A 16,339-nucleotide genomic window follows, 5' to 3' on the forward strand; every position below is an offset into this window, starting at 1 on the left:
TTTATTTTAGCAAATTTACATCAAGTATGAACAATCAATAGTACATGTTTTTAGAGTTTAAGACAAATCTTATATCACAATATAGAAGAAAAATAAATAGTTATGTAGTTTTAGGAATTTAAGGAATAAGCATAGCTGTTAAAATGTGTCTTCATCATAAAACAAGAGTTAAAAGTGATAACTGTTAATGCACTTGGTGTCGAACTTTTAATAAAGTGGTGAAATAATGTAACCTAACAATAGCCAGATGCATGAACTTCGAGAACTTTTAGTTTGTGTTTGGCGCCATCTAGTGGAATTACTTATTAACTACATGGAGCTGACCGGAAGTTTACCGGAGACGGAAACAGTAGCAGAGAGTATCCGCTGCCAGTGAAGCAAGTCGTGCAGAAGTCGAAGGAGATTTGTTTTTTTGCATTGTGCGACTAATTAGGGTTTGACATCACATTAATGTCCTTTTGTGGAACGCAAAATAGTGGGTAGGTGCAAAAGCTTTCAGGTTATATGTATGTGTGTTTAAACAATACATGGGTTTAAAATGCCTTTAGTTAGCTGCGGCTAGCTTGCTATTGTGAGACTTGTAACTTGAGATTTATAATTAAACTAGCATAAGTGTAATTAATTGAAATGTCGTCTCTGAATAGCTTTGCTATCTGTACTGATATCGGTGAGCAGTTTTTAGTTCTCAGAAGTTAAGGCTAGCTTGGAAAAGTAGCAGCTTTTTAAACGGTTTATGTTTTTTCTTTCTCCGTCCCTTTAACTTCTCAGGCGCCGCAGCAAGTGGGACCAGCCCGACCCCGGGCCCAGAGGCTCCGGTGGGATGCTGCAGCGTGATTCGTTTCCCTGCGGGGCTCTGGATGCTGCAGCGGCCGTTGCTGCCAAAATCAACGCTATGTTGGTGGCTAAAGGGAAGCTGAAGCCATCACAGATTAACCCCCCGCTACCATCCGACAGGGTGAGGAAATGATGCCTGTTAGAAGCTAAAAACAACACATGATGCCAGATGAGGATGGGCGCCATATTTTCTGGTACTATGGTGAAGTGAGAATGAAAAGATGATCATGTGTCTTTTCCAGGCTGTATGGCTGTGACTGCGTGCCAAAACAATCATAGCTCCACTAACACTGCAGCTGAAAGCTATGCACATTTACAATGAACACAATTAGATAAAGAACTGTGATTTATAAATATCCTATTTAATCCTATTCTTTGATATTTGTCATTCGCCTCATTGAAAACAGAAGAGAAGGACAAAAGTCCATGAAGTATTTTGACAATCCGTTCATTTCATTTGCGTTTTTAAAACATAATTTATTCTAATTTATCATTTTGAACAGAGGCTCCCAAACATTACAGCTTCTAATCCACAAAATGTTCCCAAAGTCAACTCATGATCCAGATTATTGGGTGAATATACATACTATTCATTGAAATCAATTAATCATGGGTCTAAAGATATTACAAACAGCATCAATAACTGTAGTAACTAGTTTTCTCCACTTCTAAGTGATGCTTTCATATATTTAAGTATTTTAACATTAGGTTATTTTTTTAGTTTAATTTCTCAAGTGGATCTCAAGGACCCCATACTTGTTGATCAAGGACACCAAGACCGTCGGTTGTTCCATCTGTCTACCTGTCATTCCGTCATCTATCCTTACCTCCACCTGTTTGTTCTTTCATTTCTTCATCATTCAAACAATTAACTTTAAACAATGCGTTATCTTCTAGAAGTAAACCCTGATTATTATAGAAATAATCATGCATATCAATCTTTTGTAATGACATGTCAGCCGGTTTGTGTCTGCAAAGATAGGAGGTTTAATGTGAATAAAATGTATAAAACCATTTATGTAAAAGAGAAATGATTAAGACTTCATGTTAGAGAAGATTACATGGCAACTGGCAAGTCTTACATTGAATATATTATTTTGTTTTACCATAGCCCATTCATTCCCTCCCCATAAACCCTTTTACAGGCACATACAGTGAGGAACACCCTGCTAGTTTGCAAGTTCTCCCACTTAGACATCACTGAGGGGCCTAAAATTGTCATAGAAGGTGAATGTTAACTGTGAGAGACATAATCTAAAAAAAAAAAAGTTACCTATTGCTGCAAATAAATATTTGAACATCTGTCTATCGGCTTGAATTCTGACCCGCAAGGACCTGTTAGTCTGCCTTCAAAATGTCCACCTCCACTCCATTTGTCATCCTAAATTAAATGCACCTGTTTGAGGTCGTTAGCTGCATAATTACACCTGTCCACCCCATGCAATCAGTAAGAATCCAACTACCAACATGGCCAAGACCAAAGAGCTGTCCAAAGACATCTGAGATAAAATAACAAGGTTGGAAAGGGCTATGGGGAAATTGCTAAGCAGCTTGGTGAAAAAAGGTCCACTGTCCACTGTGCAATAATTAGAAAATAGAAGGTGCTAAACATGACTGTCAATCTCCCTTGGACTGGGGCTCCATACAAGATCTCACCTTGTGGGGTCTCAATGGTTCTAAGAAAGATGAGAAATCAGCTCAGCACTACACTGGAGGAGCTCATCAATGACCTGAAAAGAGCTGAGACCACCGTTTCCAAGGTTACTGTTGGTAATGCACTAAACCATCATGCATGGCACGGAAGGTTCCCATGCTTAGACCAGCACATGTCAAGACCCATCTTAAGTTTGCCGATGACCATTTGGATGATCCAGAGGAGTCATGGAATAAAGTCATGTGGTCAGATGAGACCAAAATAGAAGTTCTTGGTAAGAATTCCATTAACCGTGTTTGGAGGAAGAAGAATGATGAGGATCATCCCAAAAAGACCATCCCTGCTGTGAAGCATGGGGGTGTTAGCATCATGCTTTGAGGGTGGTTTTCTGCACATGGGACAGGGCGACTGCCCTGTATTAAGGAGACGATGATCAGGGCCATGCATTGTGAGATTTTGGGAAACAACCTCCTTTCCTCAATTAGAGCATTTAAGATGGGTCGAGGCTGGTTCTTTCAACATGACAATGACCTGAAGCAAGCAGCCAGGATAATGAAGGAGTGGTTTTGGAAGAAGCATATCAAGGTTCTGGCGTGGCCTAGTGAGTCTACAGACCTAAACCCAATAGAGAATCTTTAGAGGGAGCTCAAACTCTGTTTCTCAGTGACAGCCCAGAAACCTGACTAGAGAGAAACTGTGTGGAGAAGTGGGCCAAAATCCCTCCAGCAGTGTGTGCAAACCTGGTGGAAAAATACAGGAAACATTTGACTTCTGTAATTGCAAGCAAGGCTACTGTACCAAATATTAGCCTTGATTTTCTCTGGTGCTCAGTACATACTTACTTTCAGCTGTATTATACACATAAATAGTTAAAAGAAAAATCATTTATTATGATTTCTGGATTTTTTTCTTTGTTAATTATGTCTCTCACAGTGGACCTAAACTTACGATGACAATTTCAGACCCCTTCATGATTCCTGATTCCTAAGTGGGAGAACTTGCAAAATAGCAGGGCGTTCAAATACTTATTTTCCTCACTGCATATTGGCAAAGATGAGCATATACATAAATATCCATTTATATATATATATATATATATATATATAAATATATATATATATATATATATACAGAAAAATATATAGATACATAAGCAGGAAAAAAAGGAACTTGCAGCCGGGCAATCAAAGATTCGGTAAGATAATAAATAGGCCTTTTGGAGGACATCTTTGATGCTGATGTGGTAGATTGACATGTAAAGTTAGCTCTTATTTTTATTTTTGTTGTGCTAGTCAGGTTTTTTGTTCTCTCCTTGATGCCTTCCTGTAAGCCATATCTACGTGGCTAATTCTGGCCTCACATTGACTGTTTTGTTTCGACATCCGTGTCAAAGTGTGCCTTGTGCCAATCCCCACAGAATGGATGTAGGAGTCCCTAATGTATTTGAGTAGCTGTCCGTTTGAAATGTACCAGATATGTTTTACTTTTCCCCTTTGTAACTTCCTGTCTGAGTATTTTGGTCTTCAGAATTTTACTCCCTTTACTCCATTATCTATCAAAAATAGACTTAAACTGTATCTCTGACAGACAAATAAGGGTCAAAAAGCCATTGGGACTGTGACTCATCTACTCAGTCTGAATTAGAATAACAGTCTAAATTAGAAAAACACTTTTTTTTTTTTATGATAGAGTAGGATTTAGGCATATTTACTACTAGCTGCCCTCGGCCTAATTTTAGTGATTGCAAATATGTAGAAAATCTGTTGAAGGCTGCAGAGTAGCATCTTTATCAAAGCTTCTCGCTTCTTTTAGATTTTGTCACCTGCTTCCTCTAAATTGGGGCTAAAACGATTCATTGTGATAAATCGATTATTAAAATTATTGTTAACTAATTAGATAATCTAAATGAATTGTTACCTAAAGTAATGGTACACAGACTTAAAACATTTTCTGAAAGAATAACATGCTTACAGCGTGACAAAACTGCAAAAAAATCAGATTAAAAATCTTTACATTAGATTCAAATTTTACGTATATGTTTTTATATGGTATATTTTATACATTTTTGCCATTTACAAGTGATAAAAAAATTAAAATTAGTAAATTTTTTTAAACTGAAAATGTTATTTATTTAGAAATGTTGATACACTGAAAGTAGCAGGTCAATCAAATAATAAAAAAACAAAACAATGATTAGTTGAATCGATAGCTGCAGTCCTTCTCTGAACAGTAGGATGTTGATGTAAACATATTAAGTATTTACAATATATCTTCAATTTTGTGTTTTGTCAGACTGTCGGTACTGTGAAGCCTCCTGCACCCACCAAAGCAACTGACCTGGTGATCGCTGAAGTTGAGATCAACGACGTCCCTTTGCCCTGTCGAAATCTCCTAACCCGTGGACAGACTCAGGAAGAGGTCAGCAAAAAATCAGATGAACATTTTTTATTATTTTTAAAACATATATGGATTAAGATAAATTTCTCTCTGACTTCTGTGGTGCCAACCTTATGCCTCGTTTGTAGATCAGTAAAGTGAGCGGAGCTGCAGTTTCAACCAGAGGGCGGTACATGACAACGGAGGAAAAAGGCAAAGCGTTGCCAGGGTAACTCCTTAAACCATATGTTTTCACTGCTGCTTAACGCTTTATTCATGCTTATTGACTCCGTTTTTTTCCTCTCCACATTCCTTGCAGGGATCGACCCTTGTATCTGCATGTTCTAGGAAAGACAAGAGAGCATGTGGACAGTTAGTACTCCTACAAATATATCCTGACCTATTTAGTGAATGTATGTCAGATTCAGGTGCTAATATAACCCCCCCCCTCCATGTTCCAGGAGCGGTTAATGGAATCAAGGCAATCATCGCCAGTGGTGTTGTAAAAGCTGCAACAGCTTCTTCAGCCACTTCCTCTTTCTCCCCCAGTGGCGCTTCAGTCACTGTCTACCAACAGCAGAACCCACCTGCTCCCACGCTGCCCCCTGTGACGAACCACAAACCTCACTTTCAGTCAGGGGTGAGTTGGCTTATCACTAGATGACTGTTTTCTGTACAACTTCCCAGCACTTATTAATAACCCAGTCATATATAAGAAGTTACTTTAATTTCAGATACTTTGCATTTTTTTAATCATTTTTTTTTTTTTTTTTTGGGGGGACGGGTTAAAGGTTAGATTATAGTTGTAGAGGCATTTATCTAAAATGCTTGGTTTATAGCAATGTGAGATGAGCTTTTTAGCTTTTGAATTCATATGAATTAGTTGCTTTAGCAATCTTGAATTTGTGGTTTGTATTCTGTTTATTTCCAAGAGTTTGGTTAATGTAAGCTAGACATCGAGTCGACCCATTCAGTTTTTTAATTTTTACATTTTTTTTTTTTATTTAAATGCAGATCCCGATTACACTGACATCAGTCTAACCAAATTTTATTTTTCCCCCCAGCGGAGGGGAACTGATTCTTATAGCAAACATTGCTTTTTTTCCCTTCTCCATTAACATGAGAAAAATTCTGCCATGATTTTAAACAAGTTTTAATTCAAACAAAAATAACATGGATAGAAAATGGAGGAAGCAGCACTGGATGCGCCTCACATGATCTCAAGGGATGCTCTAATGAATCGACGAACGCATGCATGTGTCGGCCAATACCAATGCAAGAAATAAACTAAATATCGGCCCACCGGTGTTTTATACTTTTGGGAAAATGGCACCACAGCATCTTTTCTTGTTAATAATCATTTATTGTCAATAATTATTCCTGGTATTCCTTTTGTCCTTTCTTCTTTGCAGATGCATTATGTTCAGGACAAGATCTTTGTGGGCCTGGAGCACGCCGTTCCTGGGTTCGTGGTCAAAGAGCGAGTTGAGGGCCCCGCCTGTTCCTATCTGCAGCACATTCAGGCTGAGACCGGAGCCAAAGTCTTCCTACGAGGAAAAGGATCAGGCTGTTTAGAGCCTGCATCTGGACGGGAGGCCTTTGAACCCATGTACATTTACATTAGGTAGGTGCTGCTCTGGCAGCTCTAATACATTTAGGAAAATTAAATCAAATTATATAGTAACCCAAGCTGTTGTAGCCATCTGCGGATTACTGGTATGGAGGTTTGTCAAGGTTTGAACAATATATATCAACATTTTCTTTCAATCTGTTTCTACAATTTTAATCATGGCAGCTTGGACAAACAGAATGCTGGGTCTGGCTGCCTTAAAGTGTCTTTGGAGATGTATTCTACAAAATGGCATCATTTATTATGATGCTGGCTGGTGTTTAATATTACCTGCAAATGATTCAAAATGCTGCTGCATGTCTTCTAACCAACATGCACAGGTTTGAGCATATTTTCTCACTGACCACTAATCCAGTTTAAAATCAATCTTAAGATTAAATGAATAGCCTACTAAAAGCTCTGCATCTCTCAACTTTTCCAGCCTTATCTGCCACTTTGTTGTCTTAGATCAGCTGATCTGTAGCTGTTGTCAGTGCAGAAGTGAAAACAGGACCAGACCTCTGTAGCTCATCCTAGACTGGAATGATCTGCTACTACCCTTGCCATAAAAGTCTCTTTGTAAATCAAATCTTTTCTTTTGGACCTTCAATACTTAGGGCCTGACCTTCAAAGATTCAGAATAAGTGGCTTGGAATTACACGTACATTTTTCTTGTAGTGGGTGCAATAAATGGGCGTGTTGCGGATTGAGCTACAAAGGTTAATGCGCAAATGTTAAGACATACAAACCTATTTGCTTCCACCCATGTAAATAAACAGATTGAATCTTCTGCTTACAGTTTGATGGTGGCTGTTAAAAAGATTAAATCAAAGCTATGGAGATGGAAGAAATAATGATAATTATTTAAAAAATAAATTTGTTAATATTAAAAAATATTTATGTTGCACCTCATAGCATATCTCAACGTTGCTTAGGCATGGTTATGAGCAACCTATGGCTACAGGTCTGGTAGGTCATGAAATCTCAGAAGCTATAAACTATAGAAAGTATTTCCATCAGGATTTCTGATTGTCTCCAAGGAGCTAGAGGGATTATTCAGCTCCTCATGTTGTTTCTTTCTGCATGCTCTGAATTTAAAAAGAGCCTTTAAAGAGTCATCCTAGATTAAAGCTGTATTTATGCATACCCCTCAGTGGTAAGAGTTACCTCTGCGTCCAATACTCTGAAGTAGTAAATATTAAGTTGATTTTAATTGTTATTTGGCTTTACAATGACCATTAAACCAGTAATATTTCACCCCTAAGCAGCGTCCTCATTAAACAGCCCACTGTTGGCTCTGCATGTAATGAACCATCTAATGCGTAAAAAAAGCGACACTATGGAAAATCTTAACTTGAAAATTAATCCAGTGGGAAATATTTCTGTATTTCTGTCCATGTAACAATACTTCTATGATTATAATGTGGTTTTTTAAAAGCAGTAGTACTTCTCTTTTTTCTAAATAAAAGTAGTTAGAACTGTTTAATACTCTGGTCCGTCATACCTCTTCAACCTACCTGTCCTCACCTTGATTATTGGGGAATTCATCCAGTTAGTAGTCGAACCAAATGTTGACTTCTTTTTCCTCCACAGTCATCCTAAACCAGAAGGACTGGCAGCAGCTAAAACCCTGTGTGAGAATCTCCTTCAGACGGTGAGTAGTTACTCTGATGGTCAAATTGTTTTGTTTTTTTCATTATACAGTCATTTCTTATGTCCTTTTTTTTTTATTATTATTATTATACAATCCTAAATATAGGCTTAATTAGGCCTGCTGATTGGATCAGTATATTACATGACTATGTGTGAACTTTTACTAATTAATTTTCCATCGATTTTTTACATTTTTATTTGTACAGCTGTTTTTTTTTTTTTTTTTTTTTTTTTTTATATATCATGAGGCACTCATTTTACTTCCGTTACATTTTACAAAGGAAATGCATGAAATTTCTCCCTTCGAGCCTTTAAGTGCTAATAATATACTGCCACGCAGACAGGAGGAGAGAGTTGCAGCTAGCATGCAGATCCGTGCATCATAATAGAGGCTGATGAAAAACTGAAATAACGAGGTGAAATATCTACATGCACGTGCATATTACAACGGGAATTTGCAATAACATCCCCATCACAATATTTGTTGGCAGTAATCACAATTGAGATTTTTGGCCAAATCGTTCAGTCCTATTTTATGCTACAGCTGTTTACCGCCTTAGGATTTGAAGGAGATGGTAATATAGATTTGAAGTGTAACGCACCCATTATAAAAGATTACCCCACTGCAGGCAATGCTGAAAACCAGGGTGTATACAGGACAAAGAACTGACAGCTAGTTTAACTCAGCCTAGCCTTATTGAAGCATTGAAAGTGGGCAGAGGGAGCTGATAGAGGTGCAGGATTTTCACCTCCCCTTCAACCCGGTTTGTGGGCCAGATCCTTATCAGTCAGTTCAAGGTTCTGACTGTAATTCCCATAGCCAGCACTGCAAAGGCAGTGTGGCTCACAGCACTTGTAAAGTGCATTGAGATGACATGTGTTGTGAATTGGCGCTATGTAAATAAACTATATAGAATTTAATTGAATTGCTGAGGTGTATGTCTGAATGGGAAACCAGGGGGATGATGAATAAGACTGGAAAATATGTCCCAAACTTATATCAAGATGTATTTCATAATTTGGGTTGGAACTGTATAATTTTGATTCTAATATAAACAAAATAAAAGCCTGAGTAAAAATACCCACAACAGACGCCTGTACAAACGAATGACAATGTTTATAAAACTCCTCCAATATCACATTTTAGAAATATTTGCCTTTAAAAAAAAAAAAACATTTTAAACAACATAAAAATTATATATTGAAAATTTCACATCTCTATTATTTAATAGAATTACATTACAATATATATTGTTATGGAGTCACTGTCCAGTCCTAAGATCCATCCGTTAGATGGTGTTAAGATAGGAAAAAAAAAAAAAAAACTAAAATAGGCCATAGACCCCGGTTATGCTTTTAATCTGCAAAAATAACCATCATATTTTGGGTTAGTTATACTTAAAAGCAAACTATCACAAGCAAATATGGAAACCTTTCCCTGAATTTTGGACTTTAATTGATCTTTAATGTGAAACTTCCCTTTCAGATGGAAAACGGGACGCTGCGATCAGTAACATTTATGTATTTTAATAAGTATTTGGGGTCAAAAAGCAGACTGTGACATTAACATTCCCTGAAATGATACTAACTAATAAAGTGAACAAAAATGCATTGCTAAGCAATCCTATGGATTTACCAAACATAAATAACCTCAAAGTACATCCCAACAGCCACACTGATATTTCGAACTCTGTTAAACCATTTATTGCTACAGTCAAATGGTAAAAAAAAGAAAAAGATCTTTGTGGCTTCTGCTGATGTTCCACTCAGATAATAATTTGCACAAGTGTTTTTTTTTCCCTCTGCCTGAAACCGCAAGTATTTTCTGCAAACACAGACATCTGCAACTTAAAGCTAGAGCTTCAAAGGAAGTGTATGTTGTTTCAAATAAAAGTTGAATTTAGAGGCAGTCTTTATTTGCAGGTCCATGCAGAATATTCCCGCTACGTCAGTCAGATGAGCTCAGTGATGCCGACGCCACAAGGTACTTGAGCTTCATCGCTCATTCAAGTGAAGTTTTTTGCTTAATTTAATGCCTATTTTGAAAAAGCAGTTATATATTTTTTATTGATTTAGATATTATTTTGTATTGGTTTTGTAGATTAAACCTAAATGTAACATAAGCTTCACTTACATAACATTTCTTTAGTAAGGCCAGTCTGTACAGGGTGATATTTTTCTGCTGTAGTCAGTGCATCGTGTACAACCTGATGCGTTCTGCTCCTCTTCCTCCGCCAGGTTTTCCACAGCCTCCAGTAGTAAACGGGATCCCTCCTCAGCCCCCTTACTTCCCTCCAGCTGGAATCCAGCCAAGCTACAGCGTGCCCGTACCGCCGCCAGCGCCCCAACCTGTCCCACCTCCTTTCAATGTACCACCTCCAGTCCTGCCTGCAGGCGGGCCTTCTCAGTACTCTGTACGGCCACCCCCTGCCCCTCTTCCATTTCCGGTTGGTCTTTCTATTCCTGCTCCACCCCCTCCTCCTGTTCTGCCTCCAGTTCCCAATCCAACTCCAGATGTTCTGCAACAGGTAGGAATGGATTTAAACTGCACCTTGAAAACTCAGGTTTTCTTCAGTAAAAACAGTAAGATAAACTCATGCACAGTTTACCTGTTTGTCCGTAGCTGTTCAAACTATTCCCAAGTTCTGGGGGGGGAACAAAACAAAAGTAGTTCCCAAAATTTATTGGTTTTCTGGATGCAGGTGAAGATTAATCAAACAATATCAGTTTAGTAGAGGTTTATTTCCCTTTAATTAAAAAAGAAACTGGAAAAAAAGGACAACAAAATGCAGACTTTGGATTTAATTTAAAAAAGAAAAGAAACGGAAAAATGTTTTAGGGTTGTAATAAAAAAAAAAAAACATGGTTTTAGTTAAAATGGTTTATAAACTATTGGGAGAAAAATGGTGTGCTTGCTGTGAGGAGATGATGTTACACAGCAGGCAGTGCTAATCAGGTTTTGTCAGACAATCACTTTTTGGCAAATGATGGAATATGTTCCAACTGAGAAAATCAGGGATTCCTTCAGATACACTATTTATAGCTTAACTCTAACCCCTGTTCTGTGCTGAGATTGGAAATACATACTCTGATATCAGCAATGCCTTAAAGGAGAAAAGAGCAGCCTTGGTAGTTTTAGATTTTTTTTATTATTTGGTTTTGAAACAAAAACAACCTATTATTATTATTATTATTTTCTTTTGATAAAAGCAAAGAACAATCCATCCACAGATTTCTCAATCTGGAAAGGTTTTAACACCATTTCTAAGTCCTTTGGACATCGGGGGGAAAAAGAGAGAATATGAATCTGTAACTTGAGGAAACAGAGGCTGGTTATCATATCATTGTTGTACATCAACAAGTCAACCAGGAGGTCATAACACAAATGTCCCACTTTTGGAAGGGGTGGGGTCATGTGACCTAAAACTAACCCAGCATGTCAGAAACAGACCATAACGGCTATAGTCCAATATGGTGGTGGTACTCTGATATTGCAATAATTGATGTGATCATGACTTTTGCTGTCTACTACAAGGTAGACCTTGAGAATAACGTATCTGTGAAGATTCTCAGTCCCCAGGTCATGGTCAAGCTTGGAAAAGTTCAGTTTAGGCAACTGGATGTGAAATTTTCTGAAAGACATTTCACCTCTCATCCAAGAGGCTTCCTCAGTTCTACACCTGAAGGCTAAAGGAAACTCGTTTGAGGACAACAACGTCCATATTCTTGCAAAGGAAGATGGTTTGAGCGAGGGGTTAAGGAAGCCATCTTTGTTAACCTGGAAAAAAAACATCTCTCAACAGAGGAGGTGATCTTAGACATAACCTTTCACCTACTAACAGAGTACTTTGAGGAACATTACCCAGAATACTCAGCTCCCACCCACATTCACCTGACGCACACTGCAATGAGGCATGTAACCAAAACCACTGTGACGAAGGAGTTGAATACCCATCAGAACCCCGCTATTGACCTTTTTCCAGCTTTTATTGTACTCTGTCACAAGTACAGAGAAACAAAATGAACTCTCTGCATTTAACCAATCCCCTTGGGGAGCAGTGGGCTGCCATTGTGCAGCATCCGGGGAGCAGTGTGGGGTTTAGGGTCTCCTGCTCAGGGACCCAGAGTGGCAGTCCGTGAGAGAGGGGCTCAAACTCAGAACCTCAGGATTCCAAGCTCTATGCACTAACCACTAGACCGCCATGGACACCCCCCATGTGACCTACATGGCCAATCCAGAAAGAGGGATCAGAGCCACCTTTTGTCCCCTCTAATTCTTTGTTGCACCTAAAGTATATTAATCTAGGTGCTCCCTACCACCACTTAGAACTGAAGAAGCCTCTTGGATGATGGAAAACTTCACATCCAGTTGTCTAAACTGAACCTTTTCCAGCTTGAGAGTAACCAACCTTAAGTACAGGATAACAATTAAAGATTGTAGATGAAGTGAGCCAATAAACAGTTGTTTTCTCTCTCTCTGCAGACCCTTCCTCCTCTACATTCCACATCAACGCCTCAAAAACTTCCGCCTCAGGCCGCCCCGTCCAACCCGCCTCAGAAGAGACGATTCACAGAGGAGGTACCAGACGAGAGGGATAGCGGCCTGCTTGGGTACCAGGTATTAAAATATTTGACTATATTTCATCAGTATTAACAGCTCTCTACTTTGCTCCTCTCTGCAGTCCTGTTACAACAGAGCCCCTTCCACCAGCCGGTCATATTTAGACTCCTTCTAAACGCCTTGTTTATTCACTGTGGAAAGACTTCAAGTTAACATTTCAATTATTCCTTCTTTTCTCTGTTTTAATGTAGCTTGATTAAAATGGTATGGGATGCTGCGTTCCTTATATACAGGTTATTCCTCAGTTTCTGCTTATATGGATTATCAAAGAAAGGTATAAGTGTGCTTAGGAATAACGTAAGCAGGCTCTGGGAAATCTCCTGATGGTTGGAATAATGTGAGACAGAGCTTAGAGGAGGATGTGTGCTAATCGTGGCTGTGTGTTTTTCTGCTCATAGCATGGACCCATTCATATGACTAATTTAGGTGCAGGCTTCTCAGTGGGCAGCACAGAGACTTCAGGAGCCGCACAGCAGAGTTCCTCTGGCCCGGCGAGTGAGAGGGACAGGTAGACCTGCTGTATTAGTTAGATCTGAGCATGTCTCCTAGTCAAACAGGGAATATAATTGACACCAGCTGTTTGTGTTTTTAGTAGGCACCTAATGCCTCCACCAACATCGCTGGGCGTGAACGGAGTCAGACACCAGATGGACGGGAGGAGAATACAGCAAGCCTTCGTGGGTAAGGATGTCATCCTGTGGATTGAAAAACCTCTGCCCCAAACCAGGACTGGGGACTGTAAACTGATTTATTCTCTTTCTTTTAGAGGTATCAGGGGCGCGCTGCGGCTTTCTCTAAACTTTAGTGTCTAGATTTCTGTGGTTTTATTAGAGATTGTTGAGTAGATGGGTTAAAATAAGTAAGCGAATGCATTAAACAAAAAGTTCCAGATATGTAGAAAAAAGCTGCTGCTTGACATGCCAGAGGATGTACAAATCAGAACTTTATTTCTAACCTATGGCTGAACCAGTGATACTGATTTTGAGCTGTTTGGGAATTTTAGTCAGAAATTACAATGAAAGAAGATATTGTCAAGTATGTTTTCTTTTAGTCTCGTTGCCTGGGCGGATTATTGATTCATACACAGGGATTTACAACCATGTTAAAACTAAAATGAGCTTTTTAAAATGTATTTAGCATCACTAGCGATTTCCAAGGTCAGCATTATAACTGTAAACATCACTCTCTGTATTTCTATAGCGGGGATTCTCAAAGTGAGAGTTTCTTGTGACCCACTGGTGGGTCACAGGAAACCAAGTGTGATGAGGAGGTCCAATATATTTAATAATCTAAAGAAATTATTTAAACATTAAATATAGCATCCAATTGTAAAATGCTAACATAGTTAAATTGTGCTATAAGACAAACATTTAAAATGTAGAATTAGAAATCAAATGTAATTTAATGCATTTTTGGAAAAAAAATGAATACATGTACTCTGCTTTATAGGTGTAATAAATAGAAATAAATAGAAATAAAATCAATTATGTGTATTTGTAATTTGCTGACTGCAAAAAGGATCTAAAAATAAATTCAAAAAATTCTTAAACAAGTGAGTTTGTCCTTAAGCTGAGCAGGTAAATAAGACGATTTACCAATAGGACTGGTATTAAAATAAGATAAGATATACACTTGAAATAAGACAGTTAAGTTTTTTTTTCTTGTTTTAAATGTGAATTGTCTTATTTAATTGGCAAAGTGTCTGCCTTATCTGCTAAATTCAAGAAAAATGTACTTGGTTATAATTTTTTGCAATGTGTTGTTATTTTTGGAGACACAAGTTGAAATGTTTTGGAACAGAAATACTTTGCTGTTATACGTCCAGCCCTCCTGTTATTGGCTTAAACCTGTCGTTCAACCTAAATAACAAAGATGATAGGAAATAACACCCTACAGCTGGGTGCTTCCTCTGACGTTTTTAAATGCCTCCCTCATAGTTTGAATCGCTTAACTTTGAGTCTTACTGACTCCGTAAAAATGAGAAACTGAGAAAAAAGATAAACATTTTATTCTAAATTAACCCTTTAAAGTTTGATAAAAGAAATAAATTTTCTATTTTTTTTAATTAATGTATACAAACATTGATTCTGTTACATTATAGCATTAATAGAGAACTTTAGATAAAAAAAAAACATTAAATTCTGATCATGATATACTTTTCAACAAAGTTAATAGTTTATGGCAACATATTTAAGCTTTGTTTGATGTATTCTTTAGAGATTGCTCTAATCTGTTTTTGATTTGGCTTTCTGTAACCCTTCAAAATAAAGGCTTTTCTTACCATAAAAGCAGCAATACAGACAGAGCTTTTAAATAAAGTTGAGTGTACAGAGAGGTTATGAGGTTTGATGCTGCTAATGGAATATACTTATCAACGAGCAGTCAGTTTCTCTGTGCACCTCTGCTTTTTGGCATGCCCCAGTCGTTTGTTCAAAATCCAGCCCACAGTATTGTTGCGTTGTGATGACATCATCAGTCTGGACTGTTTTGTTTCCGTCCTTGCTAACAAGAGTCTCTCCTGTTTTTGTGCTCTTTTCTTTTTCTCTGTGTTTTTCTTCTCTTCCATGTGTCTCTGTGGTGATGCTGGACACTGATTGGGGGTGGGGCACGCCTTGACCTGCAATGCCGCCCCGCCACTCCAATGGATGGGGGCCCCCCTCCTCTTCCCTGCTGACATAAACATTAACTTCTCTGTTGTTTCTCCAAAAAATGTGTTTGAAATGATTAACTTGTCACATTTTAAATCTGTTGTTGTTGCTCTGTGTTGTTTTTTTTCTCCCCCTCTGCTCCAAACGTGCTGCTTGTGTCTTTTCTCGCTGCTCTCCTCCTTCTTACAGAGCCTTCAGTGAAACGACTCAGAACTGGTTTGGTAGCTTACACCGGCGACTCTTCTGATGAAGAGGAAGAGCACCCTTCTTCCAAAGCCTCATGGCTAGGTAACCGTCCACCCACTTCTGCTGCTACAACCTGGGCTCAGAGCTATCGCTGCCCCCCGCCACAGCAAACTCGTGCCAAAAACCAACCACAGCAACAATCCATTCCTTTCTGGATGGCACCATGAAAAGGAAACGTTTCTAAGTTCTCTTAAATCCTACAGGACCTCATTTTTTCCCTTCCACTTGGATCATGTGGAGGACAGCTTCTTCACAGCTGTGCCTCTGTTTGAACAATGAACTCAGATCCAAGTAGATGTACAAAATGTTTTGTATACATTATAGTTTGGAAGTGAACACTTGCACGGCTTTCTTTCTTTTCTTTATTGATCTGTAGGTCCAATCAGTGGTGGTCTGCACCACACTTTACAACAGATTTAAAAATGATCTAAATCTATTAGAATATCATGTTGATGTTATACATCAACGGCCATTTTATTTTAGTTCTTTCCTACTGTTTGGCCCTTTTTCTGTCTCCCCCTGTTTGTCAGTTTTCTGTCCTAATTACTCTTTTGTACAGGTCATACAGGAATTTCATGTGGTTCATCTACTAAATTTCATCCTTTTAATAAACCTAATTTATTGGGGTGATTGAGTCTGTTTTTATTTGATCTGTATGGACCTCATTGTACATATTTAAGATGGTTACAAATGAGTTA

General features: G+C 38.3%; 1 protein-coding gene across 3 annotated transcripts; it reads left to right on the forward strand.

Moving 5' to 3' along the window:
* The first annotated feature begins 342 nt into the window (after positions 1-342).
* Positions 343-16,269, forward strand: khdc4 (KH domain containing 4, pre-mRNA splicing factor). 3 transcript variants are annotated; one of them, XR_005280747.1, is made up of 14 exons: positions 343-479; positions 769-955; positions 4,781-4,906; positions 5,014-5,093; positions 5,184-5,236; positions 5,326-5,504; positions 6,277-6,488; positions 8,067-8,127; positions 10,050-10,110; positions 10,365-10,654; positions 12,610-12,744; positions 13,174-13,255; positions 13,340-13,428; positions 15,585-15,645. XR_005280747.1 is itself a non-coding variant. In XM_038284374.1 (14 exons), the coding sequence occupies exons 1-14, from the start codon at positions 451-453 to the stop codon at positions 15,806-15,808; spliced, it is 1,836 nt and encodes a 611-aa protein (XP_038140302.1). In that variant the 5' UTR covers positions 343-450; the 3' UTR covers positions 15,809-16,269. The 3 variants fall into 3 exon arrangements, 2 of the variants coding, with proteins under 2 accessions (XP_038140302.1, XP_038140303.1); XM_038284374.1 differs by having other exon boundaries at positions 13,146-13,255; positions 15,585-16,269; XM_038284375.1 differs by lacking the exon at positions 15,585-15,645 and having other exon boundaries at positions 13,340-13,483.
* The last annotated feature ends 70 nt before the right edge of the window (positions 16,270-16,339 follow it).

This window comes from Cyprinodon tularosa, unplaced genomic scaffold (assembly GCF_016077235.1).
Source record: "Cyprinodon tularosa strain WSP-4 unplaced genomic scaffold, ASM1607723v1 ctg2, whole genome shotgun sequence".
Taxonomy (NCBI): Eukaryota; Metazoa; Chordata; class Actinopteri; order Cyprinodontiformes; family Cyprinodontidae; genus Cyprinodon; species Cyprinodon tularosa.

Excerpts from the sequence above, each read along its gene's own strand:
- khdc4 (XM_038284374.1), top strand. The coding sequence starts at position 451 with ATGTCCTTTTGTGGAACGCAAAATAGTGG. Across the intron at positions 6,489-8,066 it reads CCCATGTACATTTACATTAG|TCATCCTAAACCAGAAGGAC; the intron begins GTAGGTGCTGCT and ends TTTCCTCCACAG. Across the intron at positions 10,111-10,364 it reads AGTGATGCCGACGCCACAAG|GTTTTCCACAGCCTCCAGTA; the intron begins GTACTTGAGCTT and ends TTCCTCCGCCAG.